The 25,666-nt window shown below is 41.0% G+C and overlaps 1 protein-coding gene across 2 annotated transcripts in view; it reads left to right on the top strand.

The window, feature by feature from the left end:
- The window catches only part of LOC140189352 (prolyl endopeptidase-like), a 179,758-nt gene that overhangs the window by 21,213 nt on the left and 132,879 nt on the right, over nt 1-25,666 (top strand). For both annotated transcript variants that reach the window (XM_072246100.1, XM_072246107.1), the window contains exon 4: nt 8,558-8,688. In XM_072246100.1, the coding sequence (XP_072102201.1) occupies nt 8,558-8,688 (131 nt within the window). The remainder of the gene's footprint in view (nt 1-8,557; nt 8,689-25,666) is intronic.

Here is a 25,666-nt window from a genome sequence, read left to right as displayed (position 1 = left end):
AGGCCCTATCAACAGAGTGATATTATGAAAGCAGGGAAGTCATGCTGTGAATCCTTACAAAACACTTATGGCTTTAGCTGGATTATTGTGGGCACCACCGTAGCGTGGCAGTTAGGGCGACACCATTACAGCTCGGCGCATTCTGGAGTTCAAATCTGATGCTGTTCTGTAAGGAGTCTGTACATCCTCCCTGTGGAATGTGTCAGCTTACCTCAAGTGCTCCACTTTCCTCCCCCAGTCCAATGATGTACTGGGTAGGTTAATAAGTCACTGTAAATTGTCCTGTGATTAGGTTAGGGTTAATCAGGTTTATCAGGGTTTACACAGCGTGGCTCAAAGGACCAGCTGGGCCTACTCCATGTTGTGTCACTGAATAACATAAGATAAAACTGGATTAGCAAATTTGCAGATGTCATCAAGATTGGGGGTGTAGTGTCAACAAGGAAGACTATCAGAGCTTGCAGTGCGACCTGGACCAGCTGGAAAATGGTAGATTGAATTTAATACAGGCAAGTGTGAGGTGTTGCACTTTGGTGAGGCCAACCAGGGTAGGTCTTGCAGAGTGAACAGTAGGGCACTGAGGTGTGTGGTAGAACAAAGGGATTTGGGAATCCAGGTCCATAATTCATTGAAAGTGATGACATGGGTAGATAAGGTCGTAAAGAGAGCTTCTGGCATATTGGCTTTCATAAATCAAAGTACTGAGTACAGTAAATGGGATGTTATGTTGAAATTGTATAAGACATTGGTGAAGCCTAATTTGGAGTATTGCGTGCAGTATTGGTCACCTGCCTAAGGAAAGATGTAGATAATCTTGAAAGAGTACAGAGAAAATTTACAAGGATATTGCTGGGTCTAGAAGACCTAAGTAATAAGGAAAGATTGAATAGGTTAGGATTTTATCTCTTGCAACGTAGAAGATTGAGGGGAGATTTGATTGAGGTATACAAATTATGTGAGGTATAGATAAGGTAAATGCCAGCACGTTTTTTCCAGTTAGGTTGGGTAATCATAGGTTAAGGGTGAAAGGTGAAATATTTAAGGGGAACAGGAGGGGAAACTTCACTCGAGGGTCATGAGAGTGTGGAATGAGCTGCCAGCCAAAGTGGTGCACGCTAGATGGAATTCTACCTTTAAGAGAAGTTTGGATAGGTACATTGTCACACTTTATTGATCCCGAGGAAATTGGTTTTCGGTGCAACTGTAATGAAAACCAATTTCCTCTGGGATCAATAAAGTATGACTATTGTTAGTAGGGATATGGAGGGATAAGGTCCGGGTACAGGTCAATGGGACTAGGCAGATTAAATAGTTCGGCACAGACAAGATGGGCTAAAGAGCCTGTTTCTGTGCTGTACTTTTCTATGACTCTAAAATAGAATTCTGGTCACATTACAGGACTGATGTGGAAGCATTTGAGGAGATCCTGAAAAGATTTATTACAGTGTTTTTTTCAGAAAGATAGATTAGAGAGACTGGAGCTATCTTTTCTAAAGAAGAGAACACAGAGGCAAGATGTTATATAAGTACAGTATCTAAATTGATAGGCCTACATAATAATTGGAGGATGCTCCCTTTGTGAACTTGACATCACAGATTTAAAATAAATGGGAAGAGAATTATGAGTGACTTATGGAACAACTATTTTGCAGAGATTTTGGTTAGAATCTAGAATGTGTTGCCCGCAGATCTAGTGGAAGGAGGTGGATGGACTGAATTCTTTAGCTGTGCCCAGGAGGGATTCCTGACTCAAAATGTAGACAGGACCATTAGAGGAGAAGTCATGCTGGATCTGGTGCTATGCAATGAACCGGATCAGGCGTCAGAATTCCCGGTGGGTAAGCATTTCAGAGGCAGCGACCACAGCTCCCTGTACTTTACCATAACTTTGGAGAGGGGTAGGGGCAGACAGTATGGGAAAGTATTTAATTGGGGGAAGAGGAATTATTATAGTATTAGCCAGGAACTTGGGAGCATAAATTGGGAACTATTGTGTTCTGAAAAATGCACAGCAGAATTGTAGAAGTTGCTTTGGGAGCACTTGCATAGGGTTCTGGATAGTTTTGTCCCATTGATGCAGAAAAAGGATGGCAGGGTGAAAGAACCATAGTTGACGAGATAAGAAACATCTAGTCAAGAGAAGGAAAGAAGTTTACTTAAGGTTTAGGAAGCAAGGATCAGATGGGGCTCCAGAGAGTTACAAAATAGCAGGAAGGAACTTGTGGTCTTAGTGATCTAGAAAGGGTATGAAAAGGCCTGGGTGAGTAGAATTAGGGAAAACCCTAAGGCATTCTCCAAATATTTGAGGATGTGACACACCACTTTGATCAAGGTATAGTAGTGGATGCGGTATATATGGATTTTAGCAAGGTGTTTCATAAGGTTCTCCATGGTAGGCTCACTCAGAAAGTCAGGAGACATGGGATCCAGGGGAATTTGGTGTGTGGATACAGAATTGGTTTGCCTATAGAAGGCAGAGGATGGCTGTAGAGGGAGTCTGTTCCACATGGATCTGTTCTGGGGCCCTTGCTCTTAGTGATTTTTATAACTGACTTGGGTGAGGAAGAGTCAGGGTGGGTTAGTAAGTCTGGATGACAGAAAGCTTGATGGAATTGGGGATAGTGTAGAAGGTTGTAGGTTACAGCAGGACATTGATTGGATGCAGAGCTAGGCTGAGAACAGCAGATGGAATTCATTCCAGAAAAGTGTGAAGTGATTCATTTTGGAAGTTCAAACTTGAAGGCAGAATACAAGGTTAACGGCAGGATTCTTAACAGTATGGAGGATCAGTGGTCCATGTCCGTAGATCCCTCAAAGTTTCCACACAAGATAATGGGGTTGGTTAAGAAGGTATATGGTGTGTTGGCCTTCGTTATTCAGGATTGAGTTAAGAGCTGCAAGGCAATGCTGTAAAACCTTGATTAGACTGCAATTGGAATATTGTGTTCAGTTCTGGTCGTCTCATTATAGGAAGGATATGGAAGCTTTAGAGAGGATACAGAGGAAATTTACCAGGATGCTGCCTGGATTAGAGAGCATTTCTTATGAGGATAAGTTGAGTGAGCTAGGGCTTTTTTCTTTGGAGTGAAGGAGGGTGAGAGGTGACTTGATAGAGGTGTACGAGATGATCAAAAACATAGGTCCAGAAGCTTTTTCCCAGGTTGGAAATGACTGATATGAGGGGGCATAATTTTAAGGTGATTTAAGAAAGTTTAGGAGAGATATCAGAAGTAAGTTTCTTTTTACACAGAATAGTTGGTGTGTAGAACATTAGGTGGATACATTACAGACATTTGAGAAACTCATGGGTAGGCAGATGGATGATAGAAACAGATTCTGCAGATGCTGGAAATCCAGAGCAACACATATAAAATGGTGGAAGAACTCAGCAGGTCAGGCGACATCTATGGAAATGAACAAATAGTCAACGTTTCAAGCTGAGGTCCTTCTTCAGGACTAGAAAGGAAGGGGGAATGCGCAGAGTAGAAAGGGGGGAGGGGAGAGTGGGCTATTTAGAATGTGATAGGTGAAGCCAGGTGGGTAGAAAGATAAAGGGCTGGAGAAGGAATAACATAGGAGAGGAGAGTGGACCATGAGAGAAAAGGAAGAAGAGGGACCATGGGGAGGTGATAAGCAGGTGAGAAGTGGTAAGAGGCCATAGTAGGGAATAGAAGAAGAGGAAAGGGGTGGATAAAACATTTTTTTTTACTGGCAGGAGAAATCAATGTCGATGCCATCAGGTTGGAGGCCACCTATACAGAATATGAGGTGTTGCTTCTTCATCTTGAGAGTAGCTTCAGTGTGGCAAAAGAGCTTATAGTTAGGTTAAAAGATCGCACAACATCGTGGTCCAAAGATTCTTGTGCTGTAATGTTCTATAATTAAAAAGACATTCAAGGTCTAAATTGTAATATCTTTGGTTTTATTTTGTTTATTATAACTTTTTGTATCTGCCTGAACGTAGATTCTGATAGGTAGAACAAATATCACTGAAAGAGACGACCAGGGTGGCTAGAAGACCCATCAACTAATACTTGATCACTGCTCATGAACTGCTCTTGCTTCATTAGAAAACAGATACAAGGCTTCCAATGCAATCTGATCCACAGCAATGCAAAGAAAAAGAGTTGCGGTTGGGAGGGAACAGCTCAAGAGAAGCATGATCTGGTGCAATGTTGCATAGTTCAATCATAGACCCTTTTTCCTCCACAGAAATGTGCCTTGACAGTCTAGGGGAGTACTTTCGCACATTCCCCAATAATACCCAACTTTTAATGATTGCTTGTTCTCTTGACTTTTTGCTCCGTTGCCTTAGACTGGTCTAACGTACAGTGTTTGTACATGTTTTGTTCACTTAAATGTTTAAATTATTCCTGTCAGCTCTTGATCCCTGTCACCTTGATGTGAATTCCATTCTGTGTGGGCACATCTCAACTTAGATGTTAAGATCTTTTCACCAGTGGGACAGTCACAAGCAAGATGACCAGCTGCAGATTATGGGGCCAGTCAATTAAAATAAGTGTTTAAAATTTCCTCTCGGAGCATAGTGAAATTCTAGAGTTCTCTGCCTATGAGGATAGTGGATCCAAACATTTGAAAGATCAAGAAATTAAAGGTTATGAGGAACTGATGCAGAAGAGGAATTGAGATCAACATATATCAGCCACTGAATGACAGGGCAGGCTTGAGGAAGCCAGTGACACAATCCTATTGTATCCAGCATGAAGTTCACAATCTCCATGTTCTATTTGACAAGCTGTTCTTCTGCGTGCATGTACATCACTAAGACTATCCACATACATTTTCAGTACCTTGACAGTCTCTGCAACTTTCTCTCTTCCTTTTAGACCGGGGTTCCCAACCTGAGTCCACAGATCCTTTGCTTAACTGTATTGGTCCATGGAACTAAAAGGTTGGGAACACCTGTTTTAGCCACACCTTCGACCGTATTTCTAATATGAAGGGCCATTGAACTAAAACACTAACCCCTTTTCTCTACACAGGTATTGCCTAATGTGCTGAATGTCCTCAGCAATTTTTGTTTTGTTTCAGGTTTCATGTATTGCAATTTCTTGTTCTTCTACTTTATACTAACAATGGGGTGTCACGGTAACATCGTGGTTACCACGACTCTCTTACAGCTAGGGGCATTCCAAAGTTTGGAGTTCAATTCCAGTTTCATCTGTAAGGAGTTTGTACAATCTCCCCATGACTGTGTGGGTTTCCTCTAGGTTTCTTCCAACTGTTCAAAGGCGTACCTGCTAGTTGGCTAATTGGTCATTGTAAATTGATGGCCCAGTCCCAGGGTAAAACTCTCCTAACCACTGAGCACATCTACGTGGTGTGCTGTTGTAGGAAAGCAGCATCCATCATCAAGGACTCCACCATCTAGGCTGTGCTGTCTTCTCACTGCCACCATTAGGAAGAAGGTACAGAAGCCTCAGGGCCCACACCACCAGGTTCTGGAACAGTTATTACCCCTCAGCCATCAGGATCTTGAAACAGAAGAGATAACTTCACTCGTCCCCATCACTAAACTGTTCCCATAACCTATGGACTCACTTTCAAGGACTCTTATTGCTTATTTATTTAATACTTAATTTTCTTTTGTATTTTCATAGTTGTCTTTTGCTCATTGGTTGTTGCTGTACTGCGTACTGGGTGCGATTTTTCATTAATTCTACTGTGTTTCTTGGATTTACTATGTATGCTCACAAGAAAACAAATCTCAGTTGTACATGCTGATATGTGCACTTTGATAATAAATTTATTTTGAACTTTGAATGTTGTCCTGTGATTAGGCTAGTGTGGGTTGCTGGGCTCATTGGGCCGGAAGGGTCAGTTCCATGCTGTATCTCTAAATAAATAAATGTGGTAGATTCTGGTTAATCTGGCCAACTACTTATTTGGGACAACTCTTAAAGAACAAAAAACAATCAAGAAAATACCCAAGATTTCCTTCATTTATTTGGGACGTTGCGCCGCTTAATTGGGGCAAGAGACTGTTGTTGAACAGTTTCTATCTAGCGTCTAATGCATACACTTGTGTGGCTGTTGGACACTACCCCATGCATCAGTTGCGTGTATTTTGTGTTCCAAAATGAAACAGTGAAGTTTGTTACTGATAGTTGGTGAGAAATAAGCAGCAAGACAATTCAAAATGGTTTTGCTCAAGCATTCAATTTTCAAGCATTCAGGCTTGGAATGTGAGAAACAGCCAGGAGAGCAAATGAAGTTATTTCACTACTTCAACAAGTTAAGAATTATGAAGAATCTGAAGGTGTTGACAATCATTTGAATGTTCAAATGAAAATTTGGAGGCTGTAATCGTTGATAGCATTGTATGAAGGCAGTCCAATATCTACACAAGGTGTCCTTGCTGATTTTGTTCATTTACGGTCAATCAAAAGAAAGCAGCAGCATAACTATTAGGAACTGATACAGAGTTTTATAGTACTATAGTAGTATTGATAGCGTTCTAATTTGTTCTGTATTTTCATTTAAATACAGAATTTATTACTCGGTTAATTATCTTTTTTTTATACCTTTATAACTATTTTCATGAAACTTCAGCTAAATTGAGGCAGCCTCTTAATTGGGCCAAAATGTGCTGTTCCCAATTAACTGGAAACAACTGTACCTTGTTTTTGTTTTGGGTTATTGTACTTTTTTTTGCCTCTGAACAGTTTGGGACTTCTTTTCCTGCAGTAAATATATTATTTCAATGCAAATTGTTGATGTGCCTAGTGGTGATCATTATAAAGGCCCACGTTTTCTTGCGACTCTTGTTTCTCCTTTGTTGAGTGGCTTCCCGACCTGTGTCACTCATAATTTTGTATATCAGCCACCTCTGTCCAAGAAAAAACAAACGATTCTGTCTTTACTGAAATTTTATTCTAGACTCCATCCATGTAAATCTTCCTACACTATCTCCAATGAAATCATGTCTTCCTTACAATGCAGTGACCAGAACTGCACACAGTACTCCAGTTATGGCCTAACCAATGTTTTTTGTCATCTTCATTCATGAAGGGAAAATATTTTGTTTGTATTTTCAGCACTTTATTGCATCTTCGATTACTAAATCACCTGACATGTCTTGAATATGCTCTTATTGATAAATTAGTCATATGTATCAAGGTACAGTGCAAAACTTGCCTTGTAGACTGTTCGTACAGATCAATTTATAACAGTGCATGTGAGGTAGTATGAAGTCAAACAGGATGCAGAATAAAGTGACACAATTACAGAGAACATGCAGCGTAGAAAGATAACCAGGTGCAAGATCATGACGAGGTAGATCTCAAGATCACTGGGAGCCATTCAGTAGTCTTAGAACAGCAGGATCGAAGCTGTTGAGCCGGGTGTACGTACTTTCAGGCTTTAGTTCTGCCCACCAGGAGTTGAGAGAATAGTGAATGTCTGGGATGTGTGGTGTCTTTGATCATGCTGATTGCTGTACTGAGGCAACAAGAAGTATACAGATAGTCCATGGAGGGGAGGCTGGTTTTGCTGATGTACTGAGCTGATCGCACAGCTCTCTGTAGTGTTTTGCTGTCATGGGCAGAGCAGTTGCCGGAGCAAGCCCTGATGCATCCGGAAAGGATGGTTTTTGTGATGCATCGATTAAAAATCTGTGAGGATTGATGGGTCATGCCAAATTTGTTTAGCCTTCTGAGGGGTAGAGGCATTTATAAGCTTTCTTGCCCATGTTGTCAATGTGGTTGGACCAGGATAGGGTATTGGTGATGTTCACGCCTAAGAACTTGAAACACTTAACCCTCTCAACCTCAGCACCACTGATGTATACAGGTGCATGTGCACCACCATCCCTCCTCCTCTTTAAGTCAATGACCAGTTTTCTGTTTTGCTGACTTTGAGGGCAAGGTTATTGTCATGATACCATGCCATTTGACTCTCTGCTCCTTCCTATACTCTGACATTTTTTGAGGTGCGGCCCACTAAGTGGTATCATATGCAAACTTGCAGATGGAGTTGAAGCAAAATTTGACCACATAGTCATGAGTGTAAAAGGAGTGGAGTAGGGGGCTGAGGATACAACCTTGTGGTACACCAGTGTAGAGGTTAACCATGTTGGAGGTGGTGTTACCTATCCTTACTGATTAGTCACCAAGTCAAAGATCCAGGTCTAGAGAACTGCTTCCTTCAGTTAGTCCTGACGAAGGGTCTCGGCCTGAAACGTCGACTGCACCTCTTCCTACAGATGCTGCTTGGCCTGCTGCGTTCACCAGCAACTTTGATGTGTGTTGCTAGAGATTAGTTTGCTTGGAATTATAGTATCGAAGGCGACGCTGTAGTCAACAAACAATAGTCTTGATTCACTTGTTATTTCAGTAATAAGGCACACTTGTTCGGTGTCCTAATACTTTAACAAGAACTAATCAAGTCTGTTTATTTGTTCTAGTACCTTATTACCGTTAATGTCTGTTTGAAATAATTGGTGAAATATGCAGAGGCGACTTTGTGACATCAATGATAACTGAATTATGGTTTTACATCAGCTGGATTTGTCTTCTCCATAAATTTTCTTTTGCAGGTATTTTCATTTCTTCAACACTGGCTTACAGAATCAAAGTGTAATGTATGTGCAGAATTCACTGGATGATGACCCTCAGGTTTTCCTTGATCCCAACAAATTCTCAGATGATGGAACTGTGGCTTTGAGAGGTTAGCATTAAAATATTTCTGAAATATATATTAAGATTCTTATTTTAAAAATTCAATGTGAATATTTATTGTTTTATTTAAATTAACATTGAGTTCTCACAAACTGATTATTGTATATAGAAACTTTTCAGTCTTTTTCTGTTTTTAATTAAAAAATGGGGAAACACGTTTGTTTTCTCTACTGGTCCTTTGAAAGCCTTCACTAAGAGTCTGCTGAGTTAGAGTGCAATTTTATCCTTGCAAATAATAAACACCTGTCACCACATCCTGAATCATGGAATTCATACATGGAAATCCTTGGCCCAAGACTGAATAAAATGTCATTGAAGCTTCTATTTCAGAAGTCCATTTATTGGGAGTACAGTGAAGCCTCCCATGAAGGGTGGAATGAGTGCACCACCTCCCAATCCCCCATCCTTTTGTCTCTCTTGTGACAGAATCTGCAGTTTCCATATTGACCTTATTGCCAGTTTGGGACCCATGGAACAAGAGTGGACACAAATCATGATTGGCACTGAAGAACTGCTGAACAAGAAAAGGGGAAAATGCATAAAGTTGTTTGTGTAATCATATGGCTGAAACGAATAGATTCTTAAAGTTTCTTTGATAACTGGAGCAAAGAGATCGCCAAGGGATATGGATTCACTTAATTAGGGCTTCCACTTGCTGATTTTGTAATCTCTTAGTTTGACACTATGCCAGTGCTATTTTTCTATCTGGTTTACTTCCTGTCAGCATTTTGGTCTTATTGAGCATATTTCTCCGTTGTTCCTTTTCTTCAGCCCTTAAGTGGGTCTAATGCTTCCTTCTGATTCTTGTTCCTGCTTTTAATTTGTTGTACTGCACACTCTCTGCTCTACCTGTACCTAGTTTCCAGCTTTGCACAGGTTAGCTGTTCCCAGTTTAATCTTAAACAGTAAGTATTGGAAGTACTTTGCAGATTACACGTTATTGAGACAGCTAATGGTTCTCTGAAATTGTTGTTTTCAAAGTTATCCTAAAGACTGTAACTTGCCTAGTCAAACAATGAGATGTTCCTTGAGTTTACATTGGACTTCTTTGGAATAATCTTAAGAGGCTAAAAAGACAGTGGAAATGAAATTCTATTTATTTCTCTGTTCCACCCCAACTCTGACCTGTCTTTTGGCCTCTGGAGAAGTTCACATCTGATTAGGCACATGGGAATCCACAGGACTTTACCTTAAATTGTAGAAATCAGTATTCAATTTTTTAATTTCATCAGACCTAGCCAGCATCTGAAGTACTTTGCATCATACTGTCACCATTACTTTTATCGCCCTTGTTTTCATTCATCTCTCTATCTCTAGTTAATGAGTCATAGAGCACTACAGCATAGAAACAGGCCCATTGGCCCATCTAGTTTGTGCTGAACCATTAATCTGCCTGGTCCCATGCACCTGCACCTGATCCATAGCTCTCCATACCCCTCTCATCCATGCACTTATCCAAATTTCTCTTAAAAGTTGAAATCAACTCCACATCCACTGCTTGCACTGGCAGCTCGTTCCACATTCTCACCACCCTCTGAATGAAGAGGTCCCCTTCGTGTTGCTCTTAAACATTTCACCTTTCACACTTAACCTATGACCTCTAGTTGTAGTCTCACCCAATCTCAATGGGAAATGGTTTGCTTGTATTTACCCTATCTATACCCCTCATAATTTTGTATACCTCTATTAAATCTCCCCTCAATCTTCTATGTTCCAAGGAATAAAGTCTTAACCTATTCAATCTTTCACTATAACTCAGGTCCTCAAGTTCCAGCAACGTCCTTGTAAATTTTCTCTGTATTCTTTCAATCATATTTACATCTTTCCTGTAGGTGCAGTAGGTGACCAAAACTGCACACAATACTCCAAATTAGGCTTCACCAACATCTTATGCAATTTGAGTGCTGGAGTTGGGATGTTACATTTAATTATTGATTTATGAAAGCCAATGTGCCAAAAGCTTTCTTTATGACCCTATCTACCTGTGATGCCACTTTCAAAGAATTATGGATCTGTATTCCCAGATCCCTTTTTTTTCTACAATACTCCTCAGTGCAAGTCCTACCCTGGTTGGTCCTCCCAAAATACAACACCTCACGCTTGTCTGTAATAAATTCCATCTGTAATTTTTCAGCCCATTTTTCCAGCTTGTCCTGATCCCAGAGCTGTGAAACACTCTGGTTCCGCGACTGCGTAAGTTTAGGGAAGACGATCTCTTGCCCTGCCAAACGTGTGAGATTGAAGTGCAAGCCCTCCCCCCCCCCCCAAAAAAAACCCTTGTTTTTGTGGATGCATGAATCATTATCCTGTTACAAATAAGCACCACGAAATAACTGACAGTACACTGCATATAACTCAAAGATTTAGCTGTATAATTCTTAACTTGACTAAAGGGTTAGTAAAGAAAAAGCTAAAAAAGAAAAGGGCCCATTTTAATGAAACAGTCTTATGTACACAAGTTGGAGCTCACAATCTTCCCTTCGCTGATCCTTCTTCGATCTACCCGGGCGTCGCCGAATCACAACCCCACTCCAGGTCAAATCCTATGACCTCCTCTCTCCGACGTCTTCTCTCTTCTCCCCTAACAAAATCCCCAAGCCCAACCGTAGTGCCCCCCCACCAGAGAAACCTCCCCTTAATCCGGCCATCCTAATTAGATGGCACACAATTCTCCTATCTCTTATCTTCAAAAGTAACCCAAACAAGCAGCTTGAACAGAACAGCATAACAGAGAAAAAATATGAACCAGAGCATTACGCTTTGATAATAATCTTCCTCGCTGAACACTACATCCCCAATCCTTCAAAGACTCGCAGAGATCCAAAGATTCAAAGTACATTTATGGCAAAAAAAAAAAGAGCGAAAAACACAGGACATGAAACATCAACCTACAAGGTAATCAAGAACCCAGGCATATTCAGTTCAGCTCAGTTCAGTTCAATCTAGTGCTGTGTTTGTTAACTTCAGGCTGCAGAGCCAGTCTGCTCCAATCAAAACTGCGCAAAATAGCAACAAAAAATGGAGCAACCACGACCAGAAAAAAAACATCATTACGTGAACTGCAGAATCCTAGTGTCATCTGCAAATTTGCTGATCTAGACAGATCAGTTCTGTCATTTGGACTCTATTGGTCTCCATGCTGTTACATCTTCTTTGCATTTTAAAACATCTTTATTTTAACCGTGGTGTACAAAGGCTGTAGTAAATCTAGTCAAGAAGTAAAGAAAAGCTTATGAAAGGTTCAAGAGCTAGGTAATGTTAGAGATTTAGAAGATTATAAGGCTAACAGGAAGGAGTTTAAGACGGAAATTAGGAGAGCCAGAAGGGGCCATGAGAAGGCCTTGGCGGGCAGGATTAAGGAAAACCCCAAGGCATTCTACAAGTATGTGAAGAGCAAGAGGATAAGACGTGAAAGAATAGGACCTATCAAGTGTGACAGTGGGAAAGTGTGTAGGGAACCGGAGGAAATAGCAGAGGTACTTAATGAATACTTCAGTATTCACTATGAAAAAGGATCTTGGTGATTGTAGTGATGACTTGCAATGGACTGAAAAGCTTGAGCATGTAGATATTAAGAAAGAGGATTTGCTGGAGCTTTTGGAAAGCATCAAGCTGGATAAGTCGCCGGGACTGGATGAGATGTACCCCAGGCTACTGTGGGAGGCGAGGGAGGAGATTGCTGAGCCTCTAGCAATGATCTTTGCATCATCAATGGGGACGGAAGAGGTTCCGGAGGATTAGAGCATTGCGGATGTTGTTCCCTTATACAGGAAAGGGAGTAGAGGTAGCCCAGGAAATTATAGACCAGTGAGTCTTACTTCAGTGGTTGGTAAGTTGATGGAGAAGATCCTGAGAGGCAGGATTTATGAACATTTGGAGATGTATAATATGATTAGGAATAGTCAGCATGATTTTGTCAAGGGCAGGTCATCCCTTACAAACCTGATTGAATTTTTTGAGGATGTGACTAAACACATTGATGAAGGCAGAGCAGTAGATGTAGTATATATGGATTTCAGCAAGGCATTTGACAAGGTACCTTATGCAAGGCTTATTGAGAAAGTAAGGAGGCATGGGGTCCAAGGGAACATTGCTTTGTGGATCCAGAACTGGCTTGCCCACAGAAGGCAAAGAGTGGTTGTAGACGGGTCATATTCTGCATGGGGGTTGGTGACCAGTGGTGTGCCTCAGGGATCTGTTCTGGGACCTCCTTCTCTTCATAATTTTATAAATGACCTGGATGAGGAAGTGGAGGGACGGGTTAGTAAGTTTGCTGATGACACAAAGGTTGAGGGTGTTGTGGATAGTGTGGAGGGCTGTCAGAGGTTGCAGCGGGACATTGATAGGATGTAAATCTGGGCTGAGAAGTGGCAGATGGAGTTCAACCCAGATAAGTGTGAGGTGGTTCATCTTGGTAGGTCAAATATGATGGCAGAATATAGTATTAATGGTAAGACTCTGGGCAGTGTGGAGGATCAGAGGGATCTTGGGGTCCGAGTCCATAGGACGCTCAAAGCAGCTGCGCAGGTTGACTCTGTGGATAAGAAGGCGTATTGGCCTTCATCAATTGTGGAATTGAATTTAGGAGCCGAGGGGTAATGTTGCAGCTATATAGGACCCTAGTCAGACCCCACTTGGAGTACTGTGCTCAGTTCTGGTCGCTTCACTACAGGAAGGATGTGGAAACCATAGAAAGGGTGCAGAGGAGGTTGAGTGAACTCGGCCTTTTCTCCTTGGAGCGACAGAGGATGAGAGGTGACCTGATACAGGTGTATAAGATGATGAGAGGCATTGATCATGTGGATCGTCAGAGGCTTTTTCCCAGAGCTAAAATGGCCACAAGAGGGCACAGTTTTAAGGTGCTGGGGAGTAGGTACAGAGGAGATGTCAGGGGTAAGTTTTTTTTTCTCAGAGAGTGGTGAGTGCGTGGAATGGGCTGCCAGCGACGGTGGTGGAGGCGGATACGATAGGGTCTTTTATGAGACTTTTGGATAGGTACGTGGAGCTTAGAAAAATAGAGGGCTGTGGGTAACCTTAGTAATTTCTAAGGTAAGGACATGTTCGGCACAACTTTGTGGGCCGAAGGGCCTGTATTGTGCTGTAGGTTTTCTATTTTCTAAATTTTTTAGTTCTGATAAAGGTCATTGACTGAACTACTACCTAACCCGAAGGGTGCTTCAAACATTGTATTATTTCATATTTTAAGTATTCCTGGTATTTTGTGTACCCTATTTTCAGCATCCTTTTTACTTCCTATATGTCTTTTCTCCAGCAAGATCAGTTACTGTTATCAACTCTTTATCACCTCAAGGACTACCACATTATTCAGTTTCTAACTCTCGACACTACCATCTCTTTGTCCACATCCTTCCTCCTTCTCTGAAACGTTTTCTCAGATCTGAAAAGTCATCAACACGAAAAGCTAATTCTGATCTGTCTCCTCAATTCTAGCACGTCTGTTTTTGTCTCAGGTTTTCAACAAATGTAGCGATGCTCTGAAAGCTGGAGGAGCTGCCTGACCCTCCGAGTTCCTCTAGCGTCTGCAGTTTCCTGTGTCTCCAATCTCTGCAGCTTGTTGCTTTTGGATGTAATCTTTTTGCAGTGATTCCCCATGAAGTGTACAAGAATATCCTCCACAAGATTATGAGATAAGTAGAGATAAACTCAGAATGAATATTTTGCGTAACAGGATCAAGGATATCACAAACTAAAATTTCTGCGAAATGAGGGAAATAAATCAAATTTGTACTGTTAGAAAATCAGACCATCTCAGACAACAAACGAGTTCAGTTTTTAGGAATGTTTATTGGTTGTAAAATACACAAAGATCACTCAATATAGCAATGATGCCTCCACGGTATAGTAATGAAAGGTATCAAAGCACTTTTGAGGGAAAAATGAATTATTAAAAGTGGAGGTTAGGGGGAGCTAGTTCTACAAGTGTCTGAATACCTGTCAGACTTCTGAATTTAATAATGTTAAATTAATTGAATGTGGATGAACCAGGAGGTACGTCGTCTGCTAAAGGCTAGATCTGTGGCATTCAAGTCTGGCAACCCATGCCTGTAAAAGAAAACCAGGTATGATTTGCTGAGGGCTATTTCAAGGGCGAAGAGACAATTTCGAGCGAGGCTGGAGGCAATATCAGATGCATGGCAACTTTGGCAGGATCTGCAAGACATTACTTCCTACAAAGCGATGCTTCACTACCAGATGAACTCAACACCTTCTATGTATGTTTTGAAAGGGAGAACACAAGTACAGCTGTGAAGATCCCTGCTGCATCTGATGACCCTGTGATCATCAGAGGTCAATGTTAAAATCTCTGAGGTCAATGTTAAAATGTCTTTAAAGAGAGTGAACCCTCACAAGGCAGAAGGTCCCGATGGGGTACCTGGTAAGGCTCTGAAAACCTGTGCCAACCAACTAGTGGGAGTATTCAAGGACATTTTCAACCTCTCTCTGCTATGGGCAGAAGTTCCCACTTGTTTGAAAAAGGCAACAATTATACCATTGTCTAAGAAGAATAACTTGGGCTTCCTTAATGACTATTGCCAGGTAGCAGTCACGTCGACAGTGATGAAATGCTTTGAGAGGTTGGTTATGACTAGACTGAACTCCTGCCTCAGGAAGGACCTGGACCCGTTGCAATTTGCCTATCACCGCAATAGATCAACAGCAGACACAATCTCAATGGCTCTCCACACGGCTTTAGACCACCTAGACAATACAAACACCTACGTCAAGATGCTGTTTATCGACTATAGCTCTGCATTTAATACCAACATTCCCACAATCCTGATTGAGAAGTTGCAGAACCTGGGCCTTTGTACCTCCCTCTGAAATTGGATCCTCGACTTCTTAACTGGAAGACCGCAATCTGTGCGGATTGGTGATAACATATCCTCCTTGCTGATGATCAACACTGGCGCACCTCAGATGTGTACTTAGCCCACTGCTCTACTCTTTTTATACACGTGACTGTGGCTAGGTATAGCTCAAATACCATTTATAAATTTGCTGACAATACAGCCAATGTTGGTAGAATCTCAGATGGAGACGAGAGGGTGTACAGGAGTGAGATATGCCAACTAGTGGAGGGTAATAACCTGGCACTCAACGTGAGTAAGACAAAAGAGCTGATTGTGGAATTCAGGAAGGGTAAGACGAAGGAGCACATACCAATCCTCAGGGATCAGAAGCGGAGAGAGTGAGCAACTTCCAAGTTTCTCGGTGTCAGGATTTCTGAGGATCTAACCTGGTCCCAACATGAAGAAGGCAAGACAGTGGCTATACTTATATTAGGAGTTTGAAGAGATTTGGTATGTCAACAAATACACTCAAGGACTTCTATAGTTGTACCATGGAGAACATTCTGACAGGCTGCATCACTGTCTGGTATGGAGTGGCTACTGCACAGGACCAAAAGAAGCTGCAGAAGGTTGTAAATCTAGTCAGCTCCATCTTGGGCACTAGCGTACAAAGTACCCAGGACATCTTTAAGGGAGCGGTGTCTCAGAAAAGCAGCGTCCATTATTAAGGCCGTCCAGCACCCAGGGCATGCCCTTTTCTTGCTGTTACCATCAGGTAGGACGTACAGAAGCCTGAAGACTCAGCAATTTGGGAACAGCTTCTTCCCCTCTGCCATCCGATTCCTAAATGGACATTGAAACTTTGACACTACCTCAGTTTTTTTTTTAATATACAATATTTCTGTTTTTTGCACATTTTAAAAAATCTTCAATACACGTAATTGATTTACTTGTTTATTATTATGTTTTACATTATTATTATTTTCTCTCTCTCTGCTAGATTATGTATTGCATTGAACTGCTGCTGCTAAGTTAACAAATTTCATGTCATGTGCCGGTGATAATAAACCTGATTCTGATGTTATTGGTGTTCATACATGTACATGGGTGTCTGTAGGTTGTGTCCCAGTGGCAGCCTATATGTTGAGAAGTTGGACACCATACCACATGTTTTCACATTTGTTTATTTTACTTGCTAGAAATTATTAGTGACATTGTAATACAAAACAAAATCTTCAATTCATGAATTATAACTAATTCTTGACTGTACAGATTTTGACTGGTTTAGTAGAACTACCAGTCTGTAAGTTCCACAAACTGCTAGTTACAGTATATAGAGCTGTATGATTCAGATGAAGGTCACGGGAAGATGATTTGGGGCTTCCTTGTTATATGGAAAGCTTATTTCCCATTACTTAGTTGATTGATCAAACAAAGTCCAATGTGACTTCATCTCATTTGCAAACCATCATGAACAAAGCTAAGCACTACTGATTTTTTTTTCTTACTGATTGACGCATCCTGCCCCTACCACCACACTCTTCCCTTTTGATGAAAGGGTTGTTAATGATGAGGTTTTATGTGGTTTGCCAATGAATATTGCCTACTTCAGTGATATCTCATTTGTGTACATTAACTTGTATGCTACTGTTTTACACATTGTATAATTATTGCTTAACATTATTTATTTTTATTTAGCAGTACAGCATGGAGTAGGCTCTTCTGTCCCTTCAGGCCATGCTAACCCAGAAACACACGACCCCGATTAATCCTAACCTAAGCATGGGACAATTTACAATTACCAATAAACCTATCTGGAATGTGGGAGGAAACCAGATGTTGTTTATTTAGATTTTCAGAAGGCCTTTGACAAGTTAAGCAGTTTCATGTGCAGCACCAGGATGAGAGCCCATGGTATTACAGAAGAGGTACTAGCATGGATAGAAGATTGGCTAACTGGCAGGAGGCAAAGAGTAGGAATATGGCGGACCTTTTCTGGTTGACTGCCAGTGACTAGTGGTGTTTCACAGGGGTCAGTGATGGGACCGCTACTTTTCACGTTTTGTGTCAATGATTTGGCTGACAGAATTAATGCCTTTGTGGCCAAGTTTGCAAATAATACGAAGATAGGTGGAGGAGCAGGTAGTGTTGAGGAAGCAGGAAGTCTGCAGAAGGATTTGGACAGATTGGGACGATGGGCAAAGAAGTGGCAGGTGGAGTATAGTGTAGGGAAATGTATGACTTTAAGACGTAGGAGTAGAATTAGGCCATTTAGTCCATTGAGTCTGCTCCGCCATTCCATCATGGCTGATCCCAGTTGCTACACAACCCCATACACCTGCCTTCTCTGATCATGTACTGTAGTAGAGGAATAAACGTGTAGACTATTTTTTAAATTGGGAGAAAATTCAAAAATCAGAGGTGCAACACTACTTGGGATTCCTTGTACAGGATTTCCTAAAGGTTAATTTGCAGATAGATTTGGTGATAAGGAAGGCAAATGCAATGTTAGCATTCAGTTGGAGAGGACTGGAAGATAAGAGAAAGGATGTAACACTGAGACTTTATAAGGCATTGGTCAGACCACACCTGGAATACGTGAGCAGTTCTGAGTTCCTTGTCTATGAAAAGATGTGCTGGTATTGGAGAGGGTGCCGAAGATGTTCATGGGGATGGTTCTGGGAAAGAAAGGGTTAACCTATGAGCATTTGATGGCCCTGGGCCTGTACCTGCTGGAGTTTAGAAGAGTTAGGGGTACCTCATTGAAACCTACTGAACATTGAAAGACCTAGATGGAGCTAATGTGGGGAGGATGTTTCCTATAGTGGGTGAGTCTAGGATTAGAGGGCACAGCCTTGGATTAGATGAATATCTATTTAGAACAGAGATGAGCAGGAATTTCTTCGGCCAGAGGATGGCGAATCTATGGAACCCCTTGCCAGAGATGACTGTGAAGGCCAAGTCTTTGGGTATATTTAAAGCGAGGGTTGACGAGTTCTTGATTAGTCAGGGTGTCAAAGGTCATGGGAAGAAGGAAGGAAAATGGGGTTGAGAGGAGTAATAAATTAGCCATGATGGAATGGGTAGGGCAGTCCAATGGGCCGAATAGCCTAATTCTGCACCTATGTCGTACGGTCTTCTCTGGCAAAACCCAGCATTTGCTAGTTCTATTAGTAAATACTGCTAGTTCTGTAATGAAGTGAATAATTAATAAAGCAGTTATTAAAGCATCTAGAACATTGGTTCCCAAAGGTGGGCGATGGGAGTTTGTAATGAGGCGATAAAGGTTAAGGGAGTCACCTGAGGGATTACAGGCTTAATTTACGAAATGAATTACTCATAAGCATGGGATCCTCGGTGCCTCATAATTAACAATGATCGCGTAATCAGCTCATCTCTTGCTAACCCACCATTGTTTTAGACTTTGCTGAAACCGCATTATAGTTGTTGAAAAGCAATGTGACACTTCTATATTTAGCAGATGAGAAATTTGGATGAGGAAGTTATTTCCTGGCCAGCCCATGCATTATTGCCATTCACTACTGTAGTACAGTGTTAATGATTCTCATACTCTAATCGCGCAGTAATACAATTCCTGTTAGATCCCCTCCAGTTCGCCTACCAGCCCCAACTAGGAGTTGAGGATGCCATCGCCTACCTGCTGAACCGTGTCTACACCCAACTGGACAAGCCAGCGAGCACTGTGAGGGTCATGTTTTTTGACTTCTCCAGTGCATTCAACACCATCTGCCCTGCTCTGCTGGGGGAGAAGCATGGATTCTTGATTACCTGACTGACAGACCACAGTACGTGTGCTTGCAACACTGTGTGTCCGACAGAGTGATCAGCAGCACTAGGGCTCCACAGGGGACTGTCTTGTCATCTTCAGAAGTTTTCGGATGACTCTGCCATAGTTGGATGGATCAGCAAGGGAGATGAGGCCGAGTACAGGGCTACCGTAGGAAACTTTGTCACATGGTGTGAGCAGAATTATCTGTAGCTTAATGTGAAAAAGAGTAAGGAGCTGGTGGTAGACCTGAGGAGAGCTAAGGTACTGGTGACCCCTGTTTCCATCCAGGGGGTCAGTGTGGACATGGTGGAGGATTACAAATACCTGGGGATACGAATTGACAATAAACTGGACTGGTCAAAGAACACTGAGGCTGTCTACAAGAAGGGTCAGAGCCGTCTCTATTTCCTGAGGAGACTGAGGTCCTTTAACATCTGCCGGGCAATGCTGAGGATGTTCTACGAGTCTGTGGTGGTCAGTGCTATCATGTTTGCTGTTGTGTGCTGGGGCAGCAGGCTGAGGGTAGCAGACACCAACAGAATCGACAAACTCATTCGTAAGGCCAGTGATGTTGTGGGGATGGAACTGGACTCTCTGACGGTGGTGTCTGAAAAGAGGATGCTGTCCAAGTTGCATGCCATCTTGGTCAATGTCTCCCATCCACTACATAATGTACTGGGTGGACACAGGACTACATTCAGCCAGAGACTCATTCCACCGAGATGCAGCATAGAGAATCATAGGAAGTCATTCCTGTCTGTGGCCATCAAACTTTACAACTCCTCCCTTGGAGGGTCAGATACCCTGAGCCAATAGGCTAGTCCTGGACTTACTTCATAATTTGCTGGCATAATTTACATATTACTATTTAATTATTTATGGTTCTATTACTATTTATTATTTATGGTGCAACTGTAACGAAAACCAATTTCCCTCGGGATCAATAAAGTATGACTATGAGTTAGGGTTTGCCGTTCAATGGGATAAAGTTCAGAAACTACCCTTCTGAATGGTCTTGACCACATTTGAAGGCTCCTTGAATGCTTGAAGAGAATACACTCTGATAAAGCAAACAAGAACTTGACCTATTTTGAATCACCTCATGAAAGCTTTCAGAAATGTGGAGCACTTCAAAACATGTTTGCCAGCATTTCACAACAAAGCATTGAAAGGTTTGCATGCTTCATACATCATTTCATTTCTAATTGTTAAATCTGGAAAGCCCCATACAATTGAAGAAGAACTAATTCCGCCAGCAGTAAGGGAGGTTCTGAATACAGTTTTGCACAAGTCACCAGACCAAATAATTAAAGCAATTCCACTGAACAACAACTGTTCCAAGACGAAAACGTGTTATGCCATCTACCTTGCTCAGCAGAACAAATATACTTTGGACAACAGGATGTGCTCTGCAGTAGGATGAGTGAACTTTGCCAGACAACAAACCTTTGCTTCGTGGTTATGGTTCTTTAATAAAATATAAAAGCATAGTTCCAGAGTTGTTATTTGCAAGGGGACTAAAAACAGATAGGAAGGTGGAGTCACTATTTCAGGTTGTTGAACAATTTTTCAGAGAAGGACATTCTGCTTGCCAACATTCTTGCTTGTGCAATAGATGGGCACCATCAATGACAAGACCTCACTGTGGAATTGTTACTTTCTTGAAAAAAGCTGTAACTAGCATATTTATCATTCACTGTGTAATTTGCAGACCATATCTTGTCACAAAGGACCTAAGTGATCAGCTGGACAAATCATTAAATACTGTTGTCACAGTGGTAAATAAATTCAAGTCCTATGCTCTCAGTTCTTGACTATTTCGAGAGCTTTGTATTGAGAGTGATGAACAGTTAGAGTGCTTGCTGTTGTTGCATACAGAGGTCAAATGGCTCTCAAAGGAAACTACCTGAGACACTTTCATGCACTTATGAAACTAATAAAATTCTTTGAAGGATCAAATGCTTCATTCAGTAATCAACTCAAGAATATTAGGCTTGGCATTGCTTATTTGTCAGAATTATTCACAGTTTAATTAAAACTTCAATTGCAAGGAAATGATGTGAATCTTATAAAAGTCAAATCAGTCAAGTGAACTATTTAAATGCAACATTGGCCATCACGACATTTTCCATTTTCTGAGCCTCTGAGTTAGAATAGGAAGGAAAAATACCAGATGATGATCTTCAAGTATACTGTGCCCACCTTGGTGAGCTGCGTAAGGAAAGACATGTCAGTGAGATTTCAGGATCTTCTCTTGATCCAAGTTCCAGATTGGGTAGTAAACCCATTCCTGAACACATGATGAGGAACTAACAGGAAAGATGGAGGAAGAACTGTTTTTGCTACAAAATTACTTCAAGCTGAAGCCAAAGTTCAAAAAATCATATCAAGACTTTCAGTTGCAGAAAGAAATCTCTGAATGCTATTGTGCGCTGTGGAAAAAGGTCAAGATTTTCTTTATTGCTTTTTCACCATCATATTTAGCGGAGCTTGGTTTCAGTGTGGTTACCCAACTTCTTTCAACATAATGAAACAGACTGCAAGCTACTGAACGTGGGAATCTGAGACTCCTGAGTGACATTCAGCCTGATACTGAGAAGCTGATATCACTGCAGCAAGCCCATCCGTTTCATTGAAAGGTGAAAAAGCAATGAAGTAGTGAACAGTTGTAAGGTTGGCTCTAAACTTGTTAATTTACACTTTAAAATTGATGAAAATTGTTTTTAATTAAATAAAATTATCTGTAATTAAATAAATAATTTTATTTGTGGCTTTAAATACAATAGATTTGAGTATTTTTTGGAATTATTTTTCACGGCTCTGTATTTGCAGTTCCTGTTTCCTTTCATTCTGCATTGTGTATCAAAATTCGTTGTAGGTTTTATGTAACAGCTGGAAAGGGAGAGGGAATGCTGGGATGTGGTCTGGGAACCAAGGGGCGGTAAGCGGAGAAAAGCTTGGGAACCACTGATCTAGAATATTGGAAAGTAACTACAATATTAACTTGCTATTGAACAGGTATCCCAACTTGGGCGCCACTCCATAGATATTGGTTCCTCAATTTGAGAGACCTCAAATACACACCCTTCTAAACTTGTAAGAATAGAAACCAAATTTCATCTGATTGATTTTGAACTCCCTGTGGTAAAAAGCAAATGGAATACTGATGGTAAAATGGTTTTTGACTCTTTGTATAGAGACACCTATGCACTGTTCTTCCACAGTTGTTATAACCTCTTCCTGTTTACAGGACTTGTTGTTCTTCCATATTTGATACCATCTGCAAGTTTCTAATTATATTCCTCCATCAGAGTTATTAATATGCATGGTGAGAAATTTACGCCAAATGTGATGATGAGAGTTCATAAGTGCAGCAAGTCAACTGTATATAGTCTTGAAAATTAACCTCACTGGTGCAAAAATGCACTCTGCCTTCAATTCTGCTGCTCTTCATTTCCTTAAGTGATTGTCAAATCAGAACCAATTAATACAACATTTGACAGGTGTTTTTTTTTACGTAAGTATCTGAGCAGAGTTGCTTCAGTTCTTTAATTCAGCCATTGAAAAATGAAAATATTCATGTTAGTGATTTATTTATCTCCTCCACGATCTCCGTCAGCACAGGTGCACACAGAGCTGTGAGCTTAGCCCCCCCACTCTACTCGCTTTATACCTATGATTATGTGGCTATGTACTGCTCCAATGCCATACAAGTTTGCTGATGACACCACTATCATTGGCCAAATCAGTAAGTTAGTCCTCTAATTTTGTCTGCTGAAGATACAATTAAAGGGGCACTCATTGCATTAATTTTGAGGCAGGAGATTAGTTTATTAATACATGCCTAATTATTTAAAAATAATTGCACCATGTCTAAAAACTTGAGATTAAGGTCTAATATGATCTTTGTATATATTATTCAGACCATGTTGTTTTGTGTCTTTTAGGAACATCTAACTGAAATGTTCAATTATGTAGTGAGAAATGTAGTTACACAACAGGGAAGGAAATGCTGATGTTTTCAACTTGGTTGAAATACGGATTATGCAGTATCCCCAGGAATAGTGATGTTGCACAATGAACTTGAAGGAAGAATGGCAGAGCAAACAGGGATTAGGTGAAGCAAGACAAGAGTAAAAGATAGTGTCTCAGTTTGGTTAGTAAAGTGCCTAATCCCGACCAAATGTATCAGTGTGGATAATTGTGAAGAATGTAAAAGCTCGTGGAATCAGTTGATGAAAAGTGGGTGATAAATGTAATATAGTGGTTCTTTTATGTAAGAATGTGAAAGTACACTTGCTGTATGTTAGTAGAGGAGCAGATGAACCTTGTATACATATATTTAAAAAAAGCAGGTGAGGAGAAAAAGCTGATGGTCCAAGTAAACCAAATGGCAAACAAAGTCAGAAGTATCCGCTGTTTTTTTAATATGGTGATTTGGATGATTGGAAATTTTTCAAGATTTTGAGTGCACAGGATTTAGTTTTTGTAAGTTGATTTGTTAGACTAATGTAACATTTGTTTAAAATTTGTTATGTGTTCTTTCCTGATTCACCTCAGGGTATTTGCAAACTAAAGGAGGCACTGCACAATAAACACTTTAAGGTCACAATGAACACTTTTTTAGAACTAGCACAAATGCAATGCAGAAAGAGAAACTAACAATGGCAAATGAGTAGAGCAGAAAAGAAAATGCTTATCATTCACACTTAATAAGCTGATCTCTACAATGTCCACAGATCCGACAACCTGTCACACAGCCTTTTCTCTCTGCATCTATTTCTCACTTTCTATCTCCAACTCATAGCACTAGCACCTGTTGTAACCAAGCCTAAGATGGAGCTCTCCCTCCACCCCTTCCTCTTTTTATGCCCTTTAAGATTCCTTCAAACATAATTATCACTCCAATACTTTTCAAATCCCTTGGTGGGATCTCCTTATCCCTTCCAAACTTCAGCCCAGACACCTAATATAGGAAAACAGAGACAACAGGTCTGTAAGGAGGAAAACGGTCTTCATTATCTCATCTCGAGGATGTGCACTGATCCTCATCTCCAGACAATCACCACATTCCAAGCTGACACCATCTTGTCTTTGAGTTTCCATCTTTCTTTGGCATGTACCAATGAGGAATCACAATTAACTCTTTCCCTGCACCTTTGCCTGACATTTCATTTGATTAATTTTGGAATAATCAAAATATTTTTAATTAGAATTTATTGAAAAACTCTCAAGCCATGAATTTTGGAAAGAACCATTTCTCTTTGCAGAATTGTTCAGCTGCTAAGTTATATTCATGAAATTGCTAAAGTTGCAAAAAAAAAATTTGTTCTTGAGAATTGTTGCTGATTTCATCCAGGGGGTCAGTGTGGACATGGAGGATTACAAATACCTGGGGATACGAATTGACAATAAACTGGACTGGTCAAAGAACGCTGAGGCTGTCTACAAGAAGGGTCAGAGCCGTCTCTATTTCCTGAGGAGACTGAGGTCCTTTAACGTCTGCCGGACGATGCTGAGGATGTTCTACGAGTCTGTGGTGGCCAGTGCTATCATGTTTGCTGTTGTGTGCTGGGGCAGCAGGCTGAGGGTAGCAGACACCAACAGAATCAACAAACTCATTCATAAGGCCAGTGATGTTGTGGGGATGGAACTGGACTCTCTGACAGTGGTGTCTGAAAAGAGGATGCTGTCCAAGTTGCATGCCATCTTGGACAATGTCTCCCATCCACTACATAATGTACTGGGTGGGCACAGGAGTACATTTAGCCAGAGACTCATTCCACCGAGATGCAACACAGAGCGTCATAGGAAGTCATTCTTGCCTGTGGCCATCAAACCTTACAACTCCTCCCTTGGAGGGCCAGACACCCTGAGCCAACAGGCTGGTCCTGGACTCATTTCCTGGCATAATTTACATATTACTATTTAACTATTTATGGTTTTATTACTACTTATTATTTATGGTGCAACTGTAATGAAAACCAATTTCCCCCTGGGATCAATAAAGTATGACCATGACTATGATATGATCTTTATAGACATTTTTCAACTTGGTTTTAGTTCTCTTGTTTGGTGCCTGTGAATAGAATTACTTTGAGCACATTGGAGTCGCTGTGCATCCTTTCAACTCCCTTGGCATGTGTGTGGGGAGTTGGAGGTGTGGAGAGCAGGAAATAATGAGCAAAAATCAGCTAATGTTCTGTTTTGTGCAATGTCAAGTAACTCTGCCGTCTGTTTGCAAGAGTTAACTGCAGACTGAGGTGTATTGTGACCAACACTATGAAGCAAGCAGCAAACTGTAGTTATTGTGAATGTCTGTTTGGCAGATGTCAAAGAGTTTACAAGTGCTTGTATATTTGAAA

The sequence above is a fragment of the Mobula birostris genome, chromosome 2 (assembly GCF_030028105.1).
Source record: "Mobula birostris isolate sMobBir1 chromosome 2, sMobBir1.hap1, whole genome shotgun sequence".
NCBI classification, from domain to species: domain Eukaryota; kingdom Metazoa; phylum Chordata; class Chondrichthyes; order Myliobatiformes; family Myliobatidae; genus Mobula; species Mobula birostris.
This window is presented reverse-complemented; position numbering and strand designations above follow the sequence as displayed.